The sequence below is a fragment of the Canis aureus genome, chromosome 7 (assembly GCF_053574225.1).
Source record: "Canis aureus isolate CA01 chromosome 7, VMU_Caureus_v.1.0, whole genome shotgun sequence".
Taxonomy (NCBI): domain Eukaryota; kingdom Metazoa; phylum Chordata; class Mammalia; order Carnivora; family Canidae; genus Canis; species Canis aureus.
The window spans coordinates 48,292,662-48,317,304 of record NC_135617.1 but is presented as its reverse complement, the minus strand read 5'-3'; the positions used below and the strand labels follow the sequence as shown (position 1 = coordinate 48,317,304).

Here is a 24,643-nt window from a genome sequence, read left to right as displayed (position 1 = left end):
CTCAACAGAAATACTAATACCCATTCAAAAGCCCTTCCTAACCTCCTTAGATTATGATTCGCCTAAGCTTTGCCCTGGTGTGTGTGTGATGTGTGTCGGGGAGAAGGAGGCAGGGATCCTCCCTTGATGTAGCAAGCTAAATATACTTGGCTTATTGTGACTTAGGCATGTCACTGTTGATCTTCCATTGGTGGGCTTTGGCAATTTACAAGTCCCACAGAGATTCTGTTGAGATCCCCATTACTGTGAACCAAGATCCTCAACATGGTAACTATGTGAATATCTAAGACAGCTTAAGTCTACCTTGCCATAATGATGTGATTCATTCATAACTGAACCTAAGCTTTAAACTTCCATGGTGCCTTTTGACATAAGTTTTTTTTTTCTCCTAGGATTAAGAATAAAACTTTTGATACTGATTAACCTGTATTATTTTGTCTTTTAGTTAAATTTGGCTTTAATTATCATTTCCTGTTCTTTTTTACCTTTCATTTTGATGTCTTCTGTGTTGTATTCCTATAAAGTCTTTGAGGAGAGGGCAGGCATAGGGCTGGTGAACCTAACATTCGAGTTAGCCCTGAAGAATAACAAACAGAGAATCTTGTTAGAATGTCATCCTTTCGGGACACCTGGGTGGCCCAGGGGTTGAGTGTCTGCCTTTGGCTCAGGGCGTGATCCCAGGATCCTGGAATCAAGTCCTCCATTGGGCTCCCCACAGGGAGCCTGCTTCTCTCTCTGCCTATGTTCTGCCTCTCTATACAGTCATCCATTAGTATACAAAGACAAAAGATACAAAAACCACACTATCTGTTTCAGTTTTCATGGGTTAGTCTACCCTCCACTGGGATGGACAATTACCTCTTATACATTTTCTCATTACTATCCTAACTAATGCTCTTGTCTTTTCAAGTGACACAGTTTTACCAAGGATAATTGAGAACTCCAGTGGGCACTTTGGGGAACTTTTTTTTTTTTTTTTTAAGATGTATTTATTTATTTGAGAGAGAATGAGTGAGGAAGAGAACTCGAGCAGGGGGGAGGACCAGAGAGAGAAGCCGACTCCCAGATGAGCAAGGAGCCTGACACAGGGCTCCATCCTGGTACTCCAGGATCATGATCTAAGCTGAAGGCAGACACTTAACCAACTGAGCCACCCAGGCACCCCATGGGGAACTTTAATTGCGAGTAAAATTGCACATTTTAGAGGGGCCATATCAGAGATACATTTGATGATAAATTTTGGATTAATCTATAGAATATAAATCTTGGCTTCCCTGAATTATACCAAATAGCATTTTTATTAGTATGTCCCTAAGGAATTAAGGGTTTGTTAGAAAAGATGCACATAGGAAAGCCAAAAAAGGATCTAAATATTTCTGAGGTCCAAAGAACTCAATCCAAACATCCATGCCATCAAAGGCTGACTGGGAAGTCTAGATTTCCACTCTAATCAGCCTGTAAGGAGTTATGCTCATCTCCATCGCTCCCCCACTGGCTAAAAAAGAAAAGTCACATTGTATTATAAATTGACACAGAAAAAGCATTTAACAAAATTCGGCGCTAATTTGTGATTAAAAAAATACTTTCAAAATACCACAAATACCCTATGGTTAACATTATACTTACTGGTGTAAGAGTAAATGTTTTCCCCCTGAGATCAGGAACAAGAGGAGGATGACTATTCTTTCTATTCTTCTTCAACACAGCACTGGACATTCTAGCCAGTACATGGAGATAAGAAAAATAAATAAAATGCATACAGATTGTAAAGGAAGAAATCAAAACTGTCCCTATTTGCAGATAACTGACTATATAATCTCAAGGAGTCTCAAAATAAAAAAAATTTTTAAAAAAACCTTGCTAAAACCAAATAACTGAGTTCAGCAAGGTCACAGATACTAGATCAGTATACAAAACTCAACTATATCTCTGCATGTTTGCAATGATCATATAAACACTAAAGTTAAAAATACAACACTACTTACCATCACTCCAAAAAACCAAACCAAAACGAAACAAAAACTCTTAGGTATAGGAGTATATTGCTAAAAACTACATAATGCTAATGAAAGAAATCCTTGAAAACCAAAACAGATGGAGAAATGTGCTGTGTTCATGGATTGGAGTACTCAATATAATAAAAATGTCAATTCTAACCAAACTGATATGTAGCTTTAATGCAATTCCAATAAAAATCCCAGCAAGATTTTTGTAGACAGAGACAAGATTATTCTAAAATTGATATGGAAAGGCAAAGGAATTAGAATAGCTAAGACAATTTTGGAAAAGAAGAATAAAGTAGGAGTAATCAGTCTACTAGACTTTGGGACTTACATAGTTACAATAATAAAAATTGCATGATGTTGGTAGAGGGATAGACATAGCTCGATGGAACAGAATGGAAAACTTAGCAATAGACCACACAAACTAATTTTTGATAAAGGTGTGAAAAGAATAGAGGTAATACAGCTTTTCAATAAATTGCTGAAGCAAATGGATATGCATAGTCCAAAAAAAATAAACTTCAACCTAAACTTCACAGCTTACAAAAAATTAACTCAAATGGATCATGAGCTAAAATGTAAAATGTGAAACTATAAATCTTTTAGAAAAAACAGGACAAAATCTTTCGGATCTAAAGTTTGACAAAGCATTGTTGGAGTTAACACCAAAAGCATGATATATAAAAGGAAAAATTGATAAAATGGGCTTCATCACAATTTACTCTGTGTAATACACTGTCAAGAGGATGAAAGACGGGGAGCGTCTGGGTAGCTCAGTTGGTTGGTTAAGTGTCTGCCTTCAGCTTGGGTCCTATGATTGAGCCCTGCATCTCCCTCTCCTCCCTGCTTGTATTATTTGGGTCACTATCTCTGTCTTTCTCCCTCAAATAAATAAAATCTTTTTAAAAAAGAGGATAAAAGACAAGCTACAGAGTGTGAGAAAATACTTAGAGACCACATATATGAAAGACTAGTATCTAAAATATATAAAGAGGTCCCAAACACAATAGTAAAAAAAAAAAAAAAAATCCAATTAGAAAATGGGCAAAAGACATGAAGAGACATTTTGACACACAGAATATACAGATGGCAAGCACATGAAAAGATGATCAATATAATTTACCATTTGTAAAATACATATTAAAGCTATAATGTGACAGCACTACACACTTAGAATGGCTGAAATAAGAAATAGTGACAACACCAAATACCAGCAAGAATATGGAGAAACTTATCACTTATATATTGCTGGTGGAGATGTAAAATGTTACAGCAATTCTGGAAAAACAGTTTGGCAGTTTCTCTTTAAAAAAAAGAAAAAAGTAAACATGCTAAACCTTATGACTCAGTAGTTGCACTTTTGGGCATTGATCCCAGAGAAATGAAAACTTATGTTCACATAAAAACCTTCACAGAAATGTTCATAGCTGCTTTATTTGTGACAGCCAAAATCTGGAAACTACCCAGATGTCTTTCAACATGTGAATGGTTAAACTGTGTTCCATCCGTACCATGGAATACTACTCAGCAATTAATAGGAACAAAGTATTGCTATGTGAATTCTGGAAGAATCTCCAGAAAATTATTCTGAGTGAAAAAAAAAAAAAAGCCAATTCCAAAGGTTATATACTATGTGATTCCACTTGTATAGCATATCTTGAAATCATACAATTATAGATGTAGAGAAGAAATTAGTGGTTTCCAGGGGTTAAGGAGGAGCTGGATTGGGGAGGAAAAGGCAAAAAAGGCTAGAAAGAGGCAACAGGAGGAATCCCTGTAGTAATAGCCATATTTTGTATCTTGGCTGTATCACTGCCAACATACTGATTTGATACTGTACTTTAGTTTTTCTGTTTGTCTTTTAAAGCTTTTATTTTTGGGATCCCTGGGTGGCGCAGCGGTTCGGCGCCTGCCTTTGGCCCAGGGCGCAATCCTGGAGACCCAGGATCGAATCCCACGTCAGGCTCCCGGTGCATGGAGTCTGCTTCTCCCTCTGCCTATGTCTCTGCCTCTCTCTCTCTCTCTCTCTGTGTGTGTGTGACTATCATAAATAAATACAAATTAAAAAAATAAAAAATAAAAATAAAGCTTTTATTTTTAAGTAATATCTACACCCGAGGTGGGGTTGGAACTCACAACACTAAGATCAAGAATTACATGCTCCACTGAGTGAGCCAACCAGATGCCCCTGTCCTATAGCTGTGAATAATGAATAATGTTACCATTCAGGGGAAACTGGGAGAAGGGTACATAGTATCTCTCTATATTATTTTTTTCTCCTTTTAAACAGCTTTACTGAGATATAATTTACATACAAAACGACTCATCTATTTAAAGTATACAATGTTTTTTAATATATCCACAGACAGGTACACTATCACTACAATTTTATTTGAGAGAGAATGAGAAAGAGAAAAAGAAGAAGAAAGAAGAAGAAGAAGAAGAAGAAGAAGAAGAAGAAGAAGAAGAAGAAGAAGGAGAAGTAGTAGTAGTAGTAGTAGTAGTAGTAATAGTAGTAGTACTGGGGAGGGGAAGAGGGAGAAGGAGAAGCAGAATTCCCACTGAGCAGAGAGGCCAATGCAGGGCTCAGTCCCAGGACCCTGGGATCATGACCTGAGCCAAAGGCAGACGTTTAACCAACTGAGGCACCCAGGCGCCCCTGTTGCTACAATTTTAGACTGTAAAATTTTATCCATATATCTCCCTTTTCAGCCCTAAAGAACCACTAATTTATTTCTCTGTAGATTTCCCTGGTATGGACACTTAATATGAACAGAATCATAATATGTGGTATTTATTTCATGATGGTCTTCCACTTAGCCTAATGTTTTTAAGGTTCATCCAAGATATATGTATCAGTAATTTATTCTTATTACAGGTGAATAATATTTCGCTGTGCATGAATACACTACATTTTATTTAGTATAAAAATACTCAACTGTTGAATATTTGGGTTGCTTCCACCTCTTGGTTATTTTGAATAGTGCTGCTCTAAACATTCTTGGACAAGTTTTCGCATGGACATACGTTTCACTTCTCCTGGGTATACTCTAGGAGTAGCATCCCCAGCCTATAGGCTAACTCTTATGTTTAATCATTTGAGAAACTGCCATACTACTTTCTAATGTGGATGCAAAATTTTACATTCCCACTAGCAGTGTATGAATGTTACTATTTCTCTACATCTTTGTCAACTCTTGTTATTATCTGACTTTTAATTTTAGCCATCCTAGTTTGTGTGAAGTAGTATTTCATCATGGTTTTGATTTGCACTTTCCTGACGACTAGTGATGTCAAGCATATTTTCATGTGCTTACTGGTCATTGTATATCTTTATATATCTTTGTATATCTATATTCTTGATATTCTTATCACATAAATGATTTACAAATATTTTCTCCCATTTGTTGGGTTGTCTTTTTACTTTATTGATGGTTTCCTTTGAAGCACAAAGGTTTTGAATTTTGATGAAGTCTAATTTATCTAGTGAGTTTTTATTTTTATTTTATTTTTTTTTTAATTTTTTTTCTAGTGAGTTTTTAAAATTTCTGTTATTATACTTTCCAACTCTAGAATTTCCATTGGGTTTTTTCCTTATAATTTCTATCTTGTTATTGGTATTCTGTATTTGATATGAGATTGTCATATCTTCTTTTGCTTCTTAATCATGTTTTCCTGTAGTTTTGTGAATGTGTATATAATGGCTAATTTGAAGTCTTACAAATCTGGTCTCATAGGAAATTTCTGTTGCCTGTTTTTTTTTTTTTTTTTACAGCATATGGATTATACTTGCTTGTTTCTTTGCTTGCCTTTTAATTTTTTGTTGGAAACTGGACATTTTAGATAATATATTATAGCGGCTCTGTGTACTGGTGTCCCCTCCCGCTGAGACTTGTTATTCTTATTTGCTCATTTGTTTAGTGACTGGCTGTATTATTTCAGTGAAGTCTAGGTCCACCACCCAAGGTACAGCTTCTAAGTTGCTTCTCAGCAAGGTGCAACATCCCAGAGTCACCAAGAGATGACACTCGTTTTGCTAGGGCTTTCTCACTCTTTTCCTAATCATACCCAACAGTTAAAATAGATTAATTCCTGCTGGTTGTTCTACAGTTTTCAACAATGCCCTGGAACATAAATTGCTCTACAAAGTAATCCAAATTCTGTCTCCTTTGAAGGAACAGTTTCTGAGATCAGTTTGATATTTATTTTGTTCTCTTAGGTATCTTATTCTATGGTTCTCATGAAAACCAGGCAGCCTACAGTTTATTCTGTATCTTGAATGTCCTCCCAATTGCCTTTCACCACAATTTCCACTCTTCAAAGTATCTATAGGGTTGAACTTCACCACCACCTGTTCCAAATGAAGTCAGCTCTTTTGTGAGGAGATTAGGAGCTGTCTGTTTCATAGCCTGCTTCTCTTCCAAGGCAAAATTTCTAAACTAGGGCTCTGGACAATGGCAAGCTTCTCTTTTAGTGACATCCCATTCTAGGAGCTGACCATTGGTAGAGGAGTGGAGGCATCAGCCTGAGGTTCTCTGGACTTCCCTCTCCTGGCATAGAACATTTCTCCTTTTTTTTTTTTCTTTTTAAAGTGTTGTGCCCAAGATTGCGACTCCAAGAAAACCACCAAGGAGCCGACACTGATGCAAGTACATGAGGGTTTATTAACAAGCTTGAGCTTGGGTCCAAGTAATACCCGACACAGTGGAGCAGGGCCTTGGACCTCAAGGGGGGTTACAGATGGGTTTTTATGGGCTGGTCTAGGGGATTTTCAGAAGGGGTGGAGGAATTTCTTAAGCTATGTTTTTATCCTAATATGGGACTTTCTGTTCTCTGTCTAGGGTGTTCTGCGGTTTTTCCTGTAAAGTTCAGCTCTTATTCACAGGGGTCTGAGATGGCTATACTTGTGGTAACGCTAAACTTGAGATAGAATGGCATTCATTTTCTCGGCCTCCACAAAGGCTTTATTTATTTATTCATGAGAGACAGAGAGAGACAGAGAGACAGAGACACAGGCAGAGGGAGAAGCAGGCTCCATGCAGGGAGCCCGACGTGGGACTTGATCCTGGGTCTCCAGGATCACACCCTGGGCTGAAGGCGGTGCTAAACCGCTGAGCCACTGGGACTGCCCTTCCACAGGCTTTAAATGGTTTTTTAGATATAATCTTTACCAGTTGCACTTGGGAACAGGTCAGCATAGCTCCTCACACTATCATACCAGAAATACTATGAATTATTATTTTTTATGAATTATTTTTTATAAGTGAGTGTGAATGTAAACTTACCTCAAAAGAAGATAATCACAACATAATAAAGCATGGCTAAACTACATCTAGAACAAGTGTTATGTCTCATGGTAGAAAAAGTAGGTCCATAAGAAAAGCAGTTAATTATCTCTGATATTCTAACCTCTAATATCTACAAAGTGATTACTAGGTAATATGCAAAAAGGCTCTTGACATGATTCTGAGTATCTGTATTCTCTGTATAAACATCAAGAAATCATGTAATGAATGGTATTTTCAAAAAGGGAAAAAAAAAAAGGAAATCAATGAGTTCATAATTAAAATTTTTAAAAAGAGATGAGGCAAGACTCTACCTTATACAAAAATGCCAACTAAAAAAAGTTGAGACATAGTAGAGTTGGAATATTACCATTTTGTAACTATCATAGTAAAGATTAGTATCAGAATATGTTCTCTATAAAGGAATAAGTTTCATGAAGAGCATAATGTTTGCATGTTCTGAAAGTATACTACCACAGATTACTTATTAGTTGTAAGGAGGGAAACTACATAGTGGTGATACTAGATAACACCTAGAGCAGATGATTGAAATTAATATCCTTAATGATGGGCAGTTAATCACCATGTGCTTCTAGATGCAAATAATCTAAAACACTTCATCAACATAACTTACAGTATTTTGTCTGGTAGTGCAAAACTTGAATCTAACTGTGAGGAAACCTCTGACAAACCAAAATTGAAGAACATTTTATAAAATAATTGGTCTTTGTACTTCAAAAACATATCATAAAAGACAAAGGCTGAAAAACTGCTCCAAATTAAAGAAAACTAGAGATATAACAACTCAACGCACTATGTGATCCTGGACTAGCCACCTGATAAAATGTGATAAGGACTGTAGATTAATGGGGCGGGGGTAAGTATCATATAAATGTTAAATTTCCAGATTTTAATAATATTACTTCTCTGGACTGCATTTTTTGCATTCCCCAAATTCCTATGTTGAAACCCTGATTCCCAATGGGATGGTACTTGGAAATACAACCTTTGGGAGGTTCGTGAGGGTGGAGCCCTCGTGATGGGATTTGTGTCCTTATAAGAAAGACACAAAGAAAGCCTGCTTTTCTTTCTGCTCTCCATCATGTGAAGATACAAGAAGACTACAAACCAGGAAGAGTGCCCTCACTGAGAACCAATTCTGCTGGCCTCCAGATTGAGAGTAATAAATGTTTGTTGTTTCAGCCACATAGTAAATTGTTATAGCATCCCAAGCAGACAAAAACAAGTACTATGGTTATGTCAAAGAAAATCCTGATTCTTAGGAAACACGCATTGAAACATTAAGATGTAAGGAGATATGGTACATGCAACCTAGTCTCTGATAATTTAGAAAAATAGTTATGTACACATATGTCTCTGTTAGTATAGAGAATATAAAACAAATGTTTTTCTTGCAATTTTTCTTTAAGCGTAAAATCATACAGAGATGTCTTGCTTCTACTTAGGATTTCTCATCCTCCTTCACACCTTGTATGAGGAAACAAACATTAAAAATACCTTGGAACACCTGGGTGGTTCAGTTGGTTGAGCATCTGCTTTTGGGTGGGGTCATGATCTCAGGATTCTGGGATCCTGGGATTAAGCCCCACATTGAGCTCCCTGCTCAGTGGGGAGTCTGCTTTTCCCTCTTCCTCTGCTGCTCCCCCTGCTTGTTCTATCAAATAAATAAATAAATAATTAAAAAAAATAAGCCTTATATTCCCCCACTGTTGATATTCAGTAAATAGACTTTGATAACTATTCTAACATGTATATTATCATGGAAGAAGTTGGAGAGATCTTAATACTTATGACTGGCCAACAAGATTGTTACAATTATTTTTTTTTTAAGATTTTATTTATTTATTCATGAGAGAGAGAGAGAGAGGCAGAGACACAGGCAGAGGGAGAAGCAGGCTCCATGCAAGGAGCCCGACGTGGGACTGGATCCCGGGACTTGATCCCGGGACTCCAGGATCACGCCCTGAGCCGAAGGCAAGCGCCAAACCGCTGAGCCACCCAGGAATCCTCAGATTGTTACAATTATATCTAAACTTATACTATTGCAACAAGACCAATTTCTTTAATGAATATAAAGCAATTTTAATACTTTTGGTTGTCTATGGTGTTTTCAAAACTCTTGTGACCCACCACAAGTAGAATCTCAAAAGTTTTGTTCAGTGGCTTTTCATGGAGGAATAATGTTACTATGATACAAATACAATGAATGATGATCCTCCAAGTATTTCCAGAAAGGGGGTAGGAAGTTTTGCAAATTACTCAAAATGTGTGATAATGGCACCAAAAACTACTCTCTCCAGTTTGCTTATACAGGCAAATACATCATTGCCTGAAGGGGAAGATGTCCATATTCTAAAGAAGTAATTATTACAGCTTGCTCTGATGAGAAAAGTGGCTTGTGCTTCTGAACTAACCATAGAAATGAACCACCGTCTTTTGTCTTGTTGGAACAGGCTTCTTTTCCATATATGCAACACTTGTACATAATTGCAGACCTGAGAGGAACAAAGAGATTGCATTCGTAGACCTAGTCTTTTATGGGCTAGTCTTTTTTTTTTTTTTTTTAATTTATTTATTTACGATAGTCACACTCAGAGAGAGAGAGAGAGAGAGGCAGAGACACAGGCAGAGAGAGAAGCAGGCTCCATGCACCGGGAGCCTGATGTGGGATTCGATCCTGGGTCTCCAGGATCGCGCCCTGAGCCAAAGGCAGGCGCCAAACCGCTGCGCCACCCAGGGATCCCGGGCTAGTCTTTTATACTCTTTCAGAACCAAATGCTTTTGATTCTGTAACTCCCAGAAAATGATTATGTCAACAGTTCCATATTATCCTCAGAGCCAACTTCTTCTCTGGAGAATATTTTGTTTTGGAATAAATACCTAAAAATCCATTTCTTACTTCATTAGAAATTGTTGAAGAGGCCATTCCAGCTACCAGGTCTTAAAGCCAGAGCATTTAATCCAAACCAAATATGGTTCTTCATAACAGAATTGCATTGGAAATATTTGTGCTTTTACTAAAGCATATTAAGATTTGGTGCTGAGTGTAAATGAATCTTTTTGCTCAAGTTGAATGCTCCTTAAGTAGGTTATAGGTTCATGCTACTTTCTCTTTTATTCAGATTTATGAAAATATTGTATGATAATTCTCACTGAGAGTTTGAGCCTTTCTGATGCATTTAAGTTGCCTCCTGGTGGCATTCCTTTAATCAAGAACCAGGTCTCCAGAATCTTAAATGCTTCTGTGCAGCCAATGTTCAGACAGATAGTTTCATAAATAATCATTCAACAACAACAAAAAAAGCAAGTCAATAGAAAACTCATGAGAACAAAACTAAAGCTGAAGCCCATACTTCTTTGTTACATGGTGAGTTGAAAGAATAGTATCAACATGTCACTGATGTAGATCTAGAAATCTATTATGATGTTGGTTAGGACACAATCTAAGAGAACTAAATTAGAGGAGTTATCAAGGCCAATGATGGGCTCTCTTCAAAATCTTAACTTATGGGATGCCTGGGTGGCTCAGGGCTTGATCCTGGGGTCCTGGGATTGGGTCCCACTTCAGGCTCTCTGAGGGGAGCGTGCTTCTCCCTCTGCCTGTGACTGCCTCTGTGTGTCTCTCATGAATAAATAAATTTAAAAAAATTTAAAATCTTACCTCATAAAGCAAAATAATGGATTCATGGCCCAAGTAAAACAACAACAAAAAATTTCCTCAGTCATTCAAAAAAGAATTTCCCCATTGTTTTGAACCCTGAAGCAACAGGCGAACAACTCTGCTTCTTCCAAATCTAACCAGTTTCCAACTTCACACAGTGGCCTTAATATCACCCTCCCCAGTATCTTCTTAATTTCCTCAGTTTGAGAGACTCCTAAGCTTTTTCTATGTTTTTTTTGCTACACCAAGCTAAATAAACCTAGCTTTGTGTTAACGATAGGCACGTGTCTAATATTGTGAGTTTCAAAGGATTTTCTTATAAACATCTACCCAGAGAAAATTACTATTAATGTATAAGTAGTTTTTCTATTTCAGACATGGTTGGCTTGGTGGTTTGACATGGTTCTGATCATATTATATGTCTTGCATTTTTGAAAAATAGTATTTTAGAAATTTTAGCTAAACATTTTCATTGGAGATAAAAACACTCCATAGTATTATATTGGTAGGATACATGCCAAAGCTTAACCATTTCATTTCCTGATCACTAGCCATTTAAATGCTTTCCAATTTTTCTATTACAAACATCTGTTGTAAATAATATTTTGCATAAAGAATTTACTACGGATTAAAGTATTTCCTCAGGATAAATGTAATGACAACTGAATTGTAGAGTATGAGCATTTGGGGGCTCTTGCCACATAAAGCTTGTTTTTCAAGAGTTTTATCCATGAACTCATACCTGTCACTGGTCTCTCATTCTGTTTGCTTCTAGAATTATCAAACTTCGATAGAAAAGCAAATGAAGTCATAAAACACTTGCTGGAAATGCAGGAAATACCAAATATTAAGAATAATTACCATAGACACAAATACTCAGATGGTAGATTTTGCATATAGACAGGCAAAAACAGGCATCTAAGATTTAAAAGGATTTTCTGCCTGAAAAGGTACTTTTAAAAATTGTCGATGTGGAAAAAAAAGCCGTTTTTTTTTTTTTTTTGTAAGACACCAAAGTGGGAAGAACCACACAAGTGAACATGAATGAACTATTTCATAGACCACTTTTTGAGTATGAACACTGAAAAAAGGTAAGCTGTTTTTGTAAGGTAATATCCGAGACTATCCTTAAACAGCACGTTATTACCGTGGTCTAGAGCTTGGGGACAGTTAGGTAGGCCTCGGGCCCCCGTCCGCTCTGGCCCCGGACTCCCTTGCTTCGTCAGTGTTCTTCAGGCCAACCTGGAAACCGGAGCTGTGGCTCAGAGAACGAAGCTAGGTGAGTAATGCAAGGACACTTTGGATTTCTTTATCCCAAAATTCAACTAAGCCTCCACATTCTGGGCCCACTGCAAAAAAGTTTGAAAAGGATGATCAGAATTTAGTCCCCATCATCCACCTTTGCGACTAAAACTGATAACCGTGAGCTTTGCTTCGACACCCACACATCATCGAATTCCAAAACCTCCTCCACCCACACCCTCGTTCCTGCCCTTCCCTATAAAACAGAACCTAACCCGCCCACAGCTCTGCAAAGCTGCAGCTGACGTCAGCGTGGCAAGACGCATGCGCCATACTTCGGAGTCCTTTTCCGCTCTTTTCCACCGAAGCCGAGACAGTCTCAGGAGCGACGAGAACTACAACTCCCAGCTTCCCGCGCGGCGCGAGGGAGGCGGGCCCAGACTGCGCGACAGAGGCTCGGGGGTGGAGCGGGCCACAGCAGGTCGCTCCGCCTTTTGACGCGGTTTCGCACCTCTTTCCGCCCGCGGCCTCGGCGGCGTCGGCGGCGTCGGCGCTCACGCAGGGGCGGGTCACGGCGGCGCGAAGCGGTGCTGGGCGGGAAGGCAAGTCGTGGCGGCGGCGGCGGCGGCGGCGGGCGCAGCAGCGACGGCGGCGGCGGCGGGGCCCGCAGGAGCGGCGGTGCTGTCAGTTAGGCCGTCGGAGAAATGGGAGACCCGGGGTCGGAGGTGAGTGGTCGGGCGTCGGGCCGCGGCATGGCATGGCGAGCCGAGCCGAGCCGAGCCGGGAAGGGAAGGGCTTTGTGTTTGGCGGAGCGTGAGGCCTGGTGCGCGGCGGCAGCCCCGCGGCGGGGCGAGAGGCTCGGCGGCTCGGGCCGAGCCCAGCGGGCGGACCCGGTGCGGGTGTGAAGGAGGACCCGGCGGCAACAATGGCCGCCCGGCGGCCCCCGGCTCCCTGCGCCGGCCCCGGAGCTCCCCGTGGCAGCTGCCCCGGCCGCGAGAGCGACATTTTGAGACAGGCTCGCCCCTGGGCGGGGAGCGTGCATCCCTCCTCCTCGAGGAGACGGGGGGATGCGCGGGGGCCGGTGCCTGTGGCTCCACGTCTGCAGAGGCATCCCCCGCCTCCATCGGCTCTGCGTGCGCTCGGCTCCACTCGCTTTCCTCGAGAGCTTGCTGCTAGAGCGCTCCCCGTTTTCGTTCCTTCGGGGACAGTCTCTTCCTCCGAGGCTGTGGCTGCATAGCTAAGCGTGTCCTGGCTTGTTTTTATAGATGATAGAATCTGTCCCTCCAGCTGGGCCCGAGGCGTCTGAGGCAACGACGGATGAAAACGAAGATGACATTCAGTTTGTTAGCGTAAGTAGCAACGATATTCGGGTTTTCCTCGGAATCCCGAGACCATGCGTTTAGGTAAGCCCGTTATGTGAGGATACCTCACCTGCGCGTTCTCCATTGAGCCGCCGTGTATGAAGGTCTGGTAGGTGCACCAGACACTTGGGGGCTTGGCGTAGGGTTAGGAAATTGACCAGAGGAGGTCTCTGAGCACCTGCACTGGACACCGCAAAGACTGTTCGAAAAAACATGCCTCACATTTAATCATGCTTCCTGTGCCTTCTTAGCGCCATTTTATGCTTAACCTACGCAAAGTTCCGGTCTCTCAAGAGTGTCCTCTAAGAGATGACCTGCAGGTTCGAGGGAAGGGGCCGCTAACAGATGAGGAAGGAGGTAGAAAACAAGAAGGGTTGCAGGAACTCAAAATCTGAGCGTTCTCTAGTTTCATGACATGAAGGCAAATAGCTTGAAGACTTCACCCACCTCTGACATCATCATGTTACATCATAGTGCAAGAGTAGATATTCATAATGAAGATCCCTGCATTACCAGGAACACACGGTTTTCATAGTTTCTTCCTTTTGGAACAGTGGTCTATAAGCATTGTAAGTGTAAATGTGCAGGTTCCTGGGGTTCACTCCACACCTGTGGAATCAGAATTTGAAGGCAGGACCCAGGAATCTTCACTTTGAAACAAATAAAAGGACACATGACTCTCTGAACCATGCTTTTGTAAAGCCTTGATTTGGGGGAAATGGGGCCCTGATGTATTTTGGGATGGTCTTCACCCCAAACTGTAAAATTTTGCGAAGACTCTTTTTAAAGTGGTATCTTAGTTAGCTAAAAACTTCTCCAAAGCAGTGATTAGTTGAAGTTTGCTGTTAAACGTGTATAATTTTTCTTTAATAGATTGTCAGATGTGTATTTGTTTTTATTGATTTGGGGCATTTTGTAAAGCTGGTTATTAGATGATATCCTCTACATACCCCAGTATTAGGGCTACTGTGGTGATCCATTGTTACGTTGTGTTTAATGGGTTTATTTAGGAGTCTTTAACAGATTTTTTTTTTTGTCCTCACCATTGCCAGTGCATATTATGCTTTGTCCTTTTATTTAATTCCAATATAGTTAATGTACACTGTTAAATTAGCTTCAGGTGTTCTCTGTCCTCATTTTAAACTTAACAAGGGTTTTGGGGATGGGAGTGAATTGAATTGTGTCCTGCCCCTTCATGTGAACTAAAGTATGTTGGTAATGGATTTCCATGCTCCTTAGGACCAATATTTCAGGTTGTTTCTGAATATTGATATATTTGGAGAATATTTATCTTGATATTTTGTTCAAATAAAGGGGTGACATACTTTATAGACTATGGGCCTTGCTTTGAGAATCACAAATGGAATTATTAAAAAGATTTTAAAACATTTTTTTTGGTACTTGTGGAATGAAAAATTGTATAACTTACGATTAACAAGCTTAAGGTATTAAGTTGAAGTTGAAAATATTCAATAATTTTTAAATCTTAATTTAAATTTTAAATGTAGAGAATATATCTTTGCATGAAGAATAAAAATATGCAATCAATCTATTGTATATTCATTCACTTTGATTCAATATCTTATACTTATCCCTAGGGGTTGATGAATAAAGGTTCAAAGTTCTGATAGTGCCAAATGGAGAATTATATGTAATAAGTGCAATTACAATACGAAAAGAAACCTATTAAAAACATTTCTTCTGTATTTTTAGTGATAACACTTAAATGATAATAAATGATACCTTTATTCTATTTTAAAATAAATTCCGAGACAGAGCCTTCTACTTCTCTTTGTAAACTAATCGTATATTTGATTCCTTCAGGTAATGCTTATCCAGTAAAAATAACAAATTGTTCTCTGCTTAAGATTTCTTCAGATACAAAAACGGCATTATGGTGTCACTTCTTGATTTACTCTGAATTTCTTAGTTCACTCTCATTAATCTAATTTTCTCAACTTTAATCCACATGGTGGCATAGCAGTCTTTCTGTGGTTTGCAAATTAAAGAGTCTAGAACCAAACAATGCTGAAGGAAAGGAATGATAAGGATGTGGAGGTGCAAAAATTAGTTCTTTCGTTTAAATTTTGTTGATGGGCAGCCCTGGTGGTGGTGCAGCGGTTTAGCGTGGCCTGCAGTCTAGGGTGTGATCCTGGAGACCCGTGATTGAGTCCCGCTTTGGGCTTCCTGTATGGAGCCTGCTTCTCCTGCCTGTGTCTCTGCCCCTCTCTCCCTTTCTCTATGAATAAATAAAATCTTAAAAAAAAATTTTTTTTGTTGAAATGTACATACAGAGAACTGGACTATTTATAAGTGTACTGTTTGATTTTGCAAAGTCAATGCCTTTATGATCTCAAATGACAGTATTGCCATAAAAACTTTTTAAAGATTTTGCTCTCATTTTTTGTTTAGTTTAGAAATAGAAGTGTGACTTCACCTGCCCCCCCACCCCACAATTGGAAAGGAAAAACCTTTGAAACCTATCAAAACTTTCATAAGCTAAGATGGCAGAAAGTGAAAAGCAATTAATTTATATTGCTTTTATAATTTATATTATAAAAATTCAGATTTATGTATTATTTTTTAAAATTTATATTATTAAAGCAATTAATTTTTTAGCATTTCCAAACCAAAAAAAATATTAATAGAAGTGTATTAAAAGGGGGCTTTTTTTATACCTTAGGACACATCTTCATAATAGATGAATAAAATAAAGTAAGGTACAGATGCTTTCAGACAATTCAAAGCTATAGCAGTGAGATGATGAGTTTAAATTCCCAGGGAAAGATCTTGGCAGTGCTATTGTTGCTACTTTGGGTGCATGCTGCTTCTATAATGGCTTGCAGCAAAAGAAACACTGTACAGTAGCTTGGCTTTTTATATCTTTTTTTTAATAAGCAAAAATTCTTTTCAGATTTCCTCCAGTTAGTGAAAATGAGTACTAATGTAGGTCTTTTGTTAAAGTAGTGTTAACACAAGCTTTCAAAGAGTGAGAATACCATGATGCCTTATTCGGCCACCATCTTTCTGTCTGTCTTTGAAACTGCAGATATTTTAATTTACCTCCAGAAAACTAGTTTAGCTAAGAACTGATGACATTTTCGCAATGCTACTTTAGATATAAAGATATAAAAACTGCTGACGTAACCTACTGCAATTTTGGTAATAGCACATGAGACAGAGACTTCAGCCAAGATTTTGGTACAATGTGAAATCACTGAACGTGTAGAAATAGTGAAGAAGATCAAGGTGTAATTTTCTAAGTAACTTCCAAAGCACATAGGTCAAGTGATAATACTTTAACTATAGTAGAAAGGGGTCATGGGCAAAAATATCAGGTTATCTTTTGGCTGCATGACTTTGGCCTATAATTAGATGAGTAAATAAATACAAATTATGTTGGAGTTCGTGATATGCAAAGTCATTAAGTAAATACTCTGGAACTACAAAGATTAACTGGAAATATGTCCTACCTGTAAGTATCTGTATTTTAGTGTGGAAGATAAGATGGGTGATGAGAACTGTGTAAATAGTTTTAGTGGAAAGTAGTTGTTTTATAAAAAGTACATGGTGCTATTAAAAGAAAGCAGACTTTTTTGCATAGGTAACTTTTAGTATTTGTTTTTTTTTTTTTTTAAATTTTTATTTATTTATGATAGTCACAGAGAGAGAGAGAGAGGCAGAGACACAGGCAGAGGGAGAAGCAGGCTCCATGCACCGGGAGCCTGACGTGGGATTCGATCCCGGGTCTCCAGGATCGCGCCCTGGGCCAAAGGCAGGCGCTAAACCACTGCGCCACCCAGGGATCCCAACTTTTAGTATTTGTATTTAAAAGAGAATTATGAGGGGTACCTGGGTGGTTCAGTGGTTGAGCAATCTGCCTTTGACTGAGATTGTGATCCCGGGGTCCTGGGATTGAGTCCCGCATCAGGGTCCTTGCAAGTAGCCTGCTTCTCCCTTTGCCTATGTCTCTGCCTCTCTCTGTGTGTCTCTCATGAATAAATAAAATCTTTTAAAAAATAAAAGAAATGAAAGAATTTTGAAAAAAAAAAAAGGGCATCAAAGGGCGCCTTGGTGGCTCAGTTGGTTAAGTGTCTGCCATTGGGTCAGGTCATGATCCCAGGGTCTTGGGATCCAGCCTGCTTCTCCCTTTCCTTCTGCCTTCCTCTCACCCTACTTGTGTTCACTCTCTGTCAAATAAATATAAAAATCCTAAAAAAAAAAAAAGGCATCAAAATGGGAAAGCAGAGAGGATTATATGTAGTTCTGGAGGATAAAAATTTTTAGGTAGGAGGGGAAACGATGGGTCAGATAGTGTAGATTTTGAATTATGCACTAAATTTAGACTTAAAGTAAGCATTTGGGAACTATTTGAAATTTTTGCTGGACAGGAATGCAGAAATAAACTATATCCCTAACTTCTCTATATGGAAATGTATCCCCAAAGCACATGCATCATTTAAAGTTTTAGATTAGATTTGTGCATCTATGCTCAAATCCATATTCGTTTTAGACTGGTGTAAGCTACATTTCTTTTAGACCATAACTTATTATTTTCCACTTAAACTTGACCCTTGAGCAACACGAGTTTGAACTGTTGTGTCCACTTGTATACAGATACTGTAAATATTTTCGTTATGATTTCCATAGTATTTTGTTTAGCTTTATTATAAGAATACAGTATACAATACATCCAATGTACAAAATAGTGTTGCCTATTAATGTTATTGGTAAGTCTTCTAGTTAATAGTAGGCTTTTAGTAGTTCCATTTTTGGGGAGTCAAAAGTTATATGTAGATTTTCAGTTCTGTGTGGTGGGTGGGAAGGTCAGCACCCATAATCCTCATGTTCTTCAAAGGTCAACAGAAGTAGGTAATTGGTATCTGGCTTTGTATGAGAATAATTTTTCTGATAACCAGAATGAAAGCTTTTTGTGTCATTAAAAAAATTTTTTTTAAACTTAGACTATTAATTCAGCTGTGTTCCTTTTTTTTTTTTTTTTTTTAAGATTTTATTTATTCATAAGAGATATACAGAGAGAGAGGCCAAGACACAGGTAGAGGGAGAAGCAGGCTCCATGAAGAGAGCCTGACGTGGGACTTGATCCCCGGTCTCCAGGATCATGCCCTGGTCCTAAGGCAGGTGCTAAACCCCTGAGCCACCCAGGCGTCCCTCAGCTGTGTTCCTACACTATTTTGCTTTTATCAGTACTCCTGGCTCTAATTGTGTGGCCTTGGGGAGTAGAATCCTTTGATTTTGTTATGTACAAAAGGGATGTGAATGATGATTTACTGATTGGTGGATGGAGCAAATTCAAATAAAATACCTTTGATTGGAGGACTACATTGATTTATACCTGTTAAGAACATAAGCAGTCATTATAAACATTTTAAGAAATCATGTTTCTTGGGATGCCTGGGTAGCTCACTGGTTGAGCATATGCCTTTGGCTCAGGGTGTGATCCCGGGGTCCCAGAATCGAGTCCCATATCAGGTTCCTTGCGTGGAGCCTGCTTCTCCTGTCTCTCTTTCTGCCTCTCTCTGTGTCTCTCATGAAAAAGTAAATAAAATCTTTAAAAAAATTATGTTTCTTGATATTTATATAATACGCATTTTGGGATTTTTTTTTTTTGGTTAGTGGTATGAGTTTTTCAGAGTTGGCGAACAATAGCAGGAAGTCTTTTTTTTCTCTTATTGAAGGAATACAAAGTATCTTAAAAACGTAGGTAATAAAGCATTGACTTAAAAATAGTGTGTAAGGGGGCACGTGAGTGGCTCAGTAGGTTGTGTCTGCCTTTGGCTCAGGTCATGAACCCTGGGGTCCTGACATCTAGCCCTGTGTTGGACTCCCTGCTTAGTGGAGAGTCTGCGTCTCTCTCTTCCTCTGCTGCTCTCCCTGCTCTTTCTCTCTCTCTAATAAATCAATAAAATCTTTAAAAAATAAAACCAATAGTGTATAAGAGTGCCTGGCTGGTTCAGTCAGTAGAGCATGCAACTCTTGATCTTGGGGTTGTGAATTTGAGCCCCACAGTGGATGTAGGGATTACTTAAAAATAAAATCCTAAAAAAATAGTAGTATGTATGCTTTGAACGTAACCTCAGAATTACAATGACGACACAGGCAGTTACATATTTAGAGAACCAGGTGTACTTTATTTAGTTTTGTCATTTGTTAAATAATAATTCACTATTTTGAACCCTGGGTGGCGCAGCGGTTTAGCGCCTGCCTTTGACCCAGGGCGCGATCCTGGAGACCCAGGATCGAGTTCCACGTCGGGCTCCCGGTGCGTGGAGCCTGCTTCTCCCTCTGCCTGTGTCTCTGCCTCTCTCTCTCTCTGTGACTATCATAAATTTAAAAAAACAACAACAAAAAACTATTTAAAAAAAATAATTCACTATTTTACCTTGTAAAGTAATTGAGGATTAAATGAAATAATGCATATGAAGTCTTCAGCACAGTGCCTGTGTAGGCTCAATGACCTACGTTACTGGTTAGTAGTAAAATAAATGGAATACTAAAATGTTTTGATTCTTTAAGTTCATTATGGTGGAATTTTTTTCAATATCCAGTGTGAAAATTAGCTAAAGTGTAGAGTGTTTGCTTATAAATATTTTCCTTTGGGATACTTATCATTTTTTTTTTTTTTTTTAATTCAGCCTCTGCCTCTTTGGTGGTCTCAAATAGGTATCATCTTCTACCACTCTCACTTAAAACCTCACAATTATTTGTGGAGTGATTGAATAAGTACTTTCAAGGACTTGCTTTTTCTCATTTTTGGATTTTTTTTTTATTCCTTTGATTAGTGTGAATCATATGAAGTTACTGTCCTTTGGCAGTTCAGAAACGGTTAGATATTAATCTAATGGTTCGCCTCAGTAGTAAATTTCTTTCTTTTCTCTTTCTTTCTCTCTTTCTCTCTTTCTCTCTTTCTTTCTTTCTTTCTTTCTAGATTTGTTTATTCATTCAGAGAGAGAGAGAGAGGCAGAGACACAGGCAGAGGGAGAAGCAGGCTCCATGCAGGAAGCCGGACGTGAGACTCGATCCCCGGTCTCGAGGATCACACCCTGGGCTGCAGGCGGGCTAAACTGCTGCGCCACTAGGGCTGCCCTCAGTAGTAAATTTCTAATAATCATCTCTCATCATTCCCTTCTCCTGTCCTTTCTATTTCTGCAACTATTTTTAAATCCCATCTGTGACCATTTTCCTTATTCTGATTTTTTGGTTTTGAAGTGTCTTGTTTTTTTTTTTTTTTCCTCCATTCTTTTTGTTTTGTACTGTTACCCTCTTTCTTTTTTGTTACCCTCTTTCATCTCCCTTTTTTTCCTACCTGTTTATGGAAGCTCTGTCCACCCCTACTACCTCTATATTTCTGATTACCCGGAGACTTTCTTGGTGTGCTGTTTCTGTGGACATGTAATAACAATAATGTACATTTCTTCAAGAGATGAAACTTACGGTGATTATATGAACAGGAGAAGCTATCATATTTTTATCTCTTCTTTTTTGGGTTGCACGATTGATACTGACATAGCAGTGGTAGATTTTAGTCTTAAGGTAGAAGATTCATCTCTGTGGACCGTAATTGGAGAATATTCTGTCCCTCTTTTCCTCTTTTTTAAACTTCCATTTTTACAGCTCCAGCAAAAATCTTAATTATTACATGATCTCCACCCAGAAGTTCTGCTCTCAGGTTTTATCTTAGTGGCTAGATAAAACCTATTTGAAAGGATAGCAGTTTACTGCCTGGGGAGAAGTTGTAGCCTAAGGGAGAGGAAACAAGTTACTTTGAGACTGGATGCCTCTTCTCAGGAAGAGGATCTTTAACTAGATCTTAGCTTCTGTCTCCCCGACTTTAGTCTTTTTCTTTTTTTTAAGTCTCCCGACTTTAGTCTTTCCAACTGATCATATCACTGGTTTGCCAGCAGTCAGCTTTCTGCACCCTAAGAAATCTTTCCCTCAGCTGAATTCGCCTCCAGTGTCTCTTATTCTTGTACTCAACATACTAGATTTTTAAAAATAATACTCTTCACTCATGGCCTTTACTGCCTTTTTCTTTTCAAGATTTTATTTTTAGGTAATCTCTACGCACAATGTGGAGCCTGAACTTACAACACCAAGATAAAGTTGCATGCTCTGCCAATTCAGGCAGCCAGGTGCCCCTACTGCTTCATTTTCTACTTAATATTTTAGAGCCTGGCTTCTTTATGCTCACTGCTTTCTTGAAGTAGCTCTCAGGCATTTAAAAAATCTTGTCAAATTCAGTGACAGTTTTTTTGGTTGTCAGCATTTTGGGCCACGTTTAGCATTGACAACCTTTTTTTTTTTTTTTTTTTTTTTTTTTAAGATTTTATTTATTTGAGAGGGAGAGAGCAGAGTAAGAGAGAACACGAGCAGAAGGGGCAGAGAGAGAGAGAGAAGCAAGCTCCCCGCCCAGCAGGGAGCCCAACCTGGGGCTCAGTCCCAGGACCCCGGGATAATGATCTGAGCTGAAGGCAAATGCTTAACCGACTGAGCCACCCAGGTACTCCTAGCATTGACAACTTTTTGTTGAGGTTTTCTCTAACTTCTTTGAATTTATGCATTCCTGACTCTTCTTCCTTAGCCCCTGATTACCTACTTAGCTGTTCTTTCTGAGTCCTAAAATTCCAGCATTTCCTTGAGAACCTCCTTAAATCTCCTTTCTCCTCTTTGCTTTCTTTGTTGGCTCTATCACAGTTTCAGTCTGTCTTTTAGGGGAGCAACTCCCAAATCTGTATGTCTTAACTGTGTTCATATATCCAGATTATAGCCCTACATCTCCAGCTGTCTACCAGTTACCTTTGTGTACCACTGGTACATCAACCTGTTATATCTAAAAGAATGTTAGCTTCCTGTTTCTGTATTCCAGATTTATACTAATGGCATTAGTATCCTTCTAGATGCCCAAGCTTGAAACTTTAAGGATTTTTTTGATTCCTTGTTATTGTTGGGGTTTTGTTTTGTTTGGGGGGGACTTTTTTTATAGCCAATCTTTTTTTTTTTTTTTTTCATTATACCCATGTATTCTCTTGTAGGTGTACCACAATATTCTCTTTACCTTTATTTTAGTTTTGCATTATTGGAGTGATTAATTATCCTGCCTTCCCCACTTTCCATACTTGTCTGTATGATTAGTCTATTTAAAGCACAGCTCTCATGTTTTTCCTATCTTTGTGTTTATTGATTCCCTTTTGCCTATCAAATAAAATCTAGGCATTTAGGCCTAACATTCAAGGCCTGGTCTGTGATGCAGTCAGTATGGTTGGAAACAGGATGAAGAATCAGATTTGATATTTGACTATAGGAGTGGGACATAAAGCTGAGCTGTTAGTCAAAGAACTGCATATTTTTGAGGTTGGTTATCAGATAATTAATACTCATCCCACCTAAAATTCTTGGAGCACTCTTTATTAATACTCATTTCCTCAAAGAATCAATATTGCCCTAATAACTCTACCGAGGTTTTGTTTTTTGTTTTTTGTTTTTTTTTAAGATTTTATTTATTTGAGGGAGAGAGAGCATAAGCAGGGAAGAAGAGCAGAGTGCAAGGCAGACTCCCCGCTGAGCAGGGAGCCCAATGCAGGACTTGATCCGAGGACTCTGGGATCAAGACCTGAGTCAAAGGCAGATGCTTAACTGACTGAGCCATCTAGGTGCCCTCTACTAAGGTTTAAACTCTTTCTTTTAGACTTTATCATTCTTATTCATGTACTCTGAATATTTTTCCCTATGTTTGTTCTGATTATTTTCTGTCACCCCAGAGGCTTCCTCTTTAGAGGAATTGGTGCCAGTCCAAACCAAAAAAAAAAAAAAAGATCGTTTTAAATGACTAGCTTAGTTTGAATAACTGTACATGATTTGTTAATTTGTTCAATTGTTTCATAGGAAGGACCATTAAGACCTGTTCTTGAATACATTGATCTGGTCAGCAGTGATGATGAAGAGCCTAGCACATCTCGTAGTGATGTAAGTACATTATATTTGATTTTCATTTCTTTCACTTCTGTCATGTAAAAGGCATTGCCTAAAGAGAGTTGTCAAGTCAGTGGTGGCTGTATTAGGAGCTGTAGTACTTTAGAGAATGGCTCATTTCTGTAGAATGAGCCACAAAAGGTGTCCCATGAGTCCTTGGCCCAGAATATCTCCTACTCCCAATTTTGTTTCTTTACTTGCAGTGAGGATGTGAAAGGATAACATGACACAGGAAAATTCTAAACCTTGAAGATGGTATCTGATAGAAGAAAAATGGAATAAAAACTGCAAGCTTTTTGGCTCCTTGTGCCCTTCTCCTTTCCTGTCTCTCCTCAGGTGCCATGTATAACTGAATCCTTTTCTTCCAGAACCATGTGGCCACAGAATGTTTATCTTGGAAGAAAGGATATGTGAAGATCCTTTAGGAAATGGAATGTGGAAAAGGGTTATATGTGGCATAGTACTTCAGTCATCACTCCTTTTAACCTCGTCTATCCCTCACATAGAGTTTTTTTTCCTCTTAACTGGCTTGGTTGTGGCTTTGACCCTTAAGCTGATATTTCCCTTATTCTGAAAATCAAACTAGCTGAGCCCTTTGTAGCAGTCTTGTCTTTGATTTGTCTTAGCCCAAATGTCTATTACTGGGCTGTTTTCTTGATGGGTTAGATAACTCTTGGCTCTTGTTCAAGGTGGCCAGAACACTTCTTTCTCCTTGACACAGGGGATTGAGACTTGGACTTGGAATAAGTATGCCTAGGTTTTAGTCTGAACTTTCACTCCTTAATAATTCTGTGACTTTGAATAAATTAAGCAGCTTTTAACTTTAGTTTATCAAATAAGAGTAATACCTACCTCACAGGGTTGTTGTGAGGACAAAATGAGTTAACAAATACATATGTAAGCTCCTTGGAAACTACAAACCATAAAGTAGGTCTATGCAACTGGGAAGTTTTGTTATTCATGGAGAGTGAATAGGAGAGCATTTTTAAAGGGGCTTAAAAATGACCCTGTAATAGGGACTTTTAGAAATATTTTTTGTTCTCAGTGGAACTTTCCCCGAAGTTCTCTGTGCCATTTTTT

At 38.8% G+C, this 24,643-nt stretch overlaps 2 protein-coding genes across 8 annotated transcripts in view; one reads left to right on the top strand and one right to left on the bottom strand.

The window, feature by feature from the left end:
- The window catches only part of LOC144317323 (uncharacterized), a 40,141-nt gene extending 26,097 nt beyond the window's left edge, over positions 1–14,044 (bottom strand). The window contains exons 1-3 of one of the 4 annotated variants that reach the window (XM_077903537.1): positions 12,118–14,044; positions 9,724–9,804; positions 486–577 (exon numbers count right to left, since the gene is read on the bottom strand). In XM_077903537.1, the coding sequence (XP_077759663.1) occupies positions 12,782–13,336 (555 nt within the window). In that variant the 5' untranslated portion in view covers positions 13,337–14,044 and the 3' untranslated portion in view covers positions 486–577; positions 9,724–9,804; positions 12,118–12,781. Of the gene's footprint in view, positions 1–485; positions 578–9,366; positions 9,805–12,117 lie in introns of those variants that run through there. The other 3 variants (XM_077903538.1, XM_077903539.1, XM_077903536.1) reach the window with 3 other exon arrangements.
- Positions 11,831–24,643, top strand: part of LOC144317319 (E3 SUMO-protein ligase ZNF451) — a 91,895-nt gene continuing 79,082 nt past the window's right edge. For 2 of the 4 annotated variants that reach the window (XM_077903532.1, XM_077903530.1), the window contains exons 1-3: positions 12,779–12,937; positions 13,478–13,561; positions 23,477–23,557. In XM_077903532.1, the coding sequence (XP_077759658.1) occupies positions 12,917–12,937; positions 13,478–13,561; positions 23,477–23,557 (186 nt within the window). In that variant the 5' untranslated portion in view covers positions 12,779–12,916. Of the gene's footprint in view, positions 12,938–13,477; positions 13,562–13,598; positions 14,143–23,476; positions 23,558–24,643 lie in introns of those variants that run through there. The other 2 variants (XR_013383287.1, XM_077903531.1) reach the window with 2 other exon arrangements.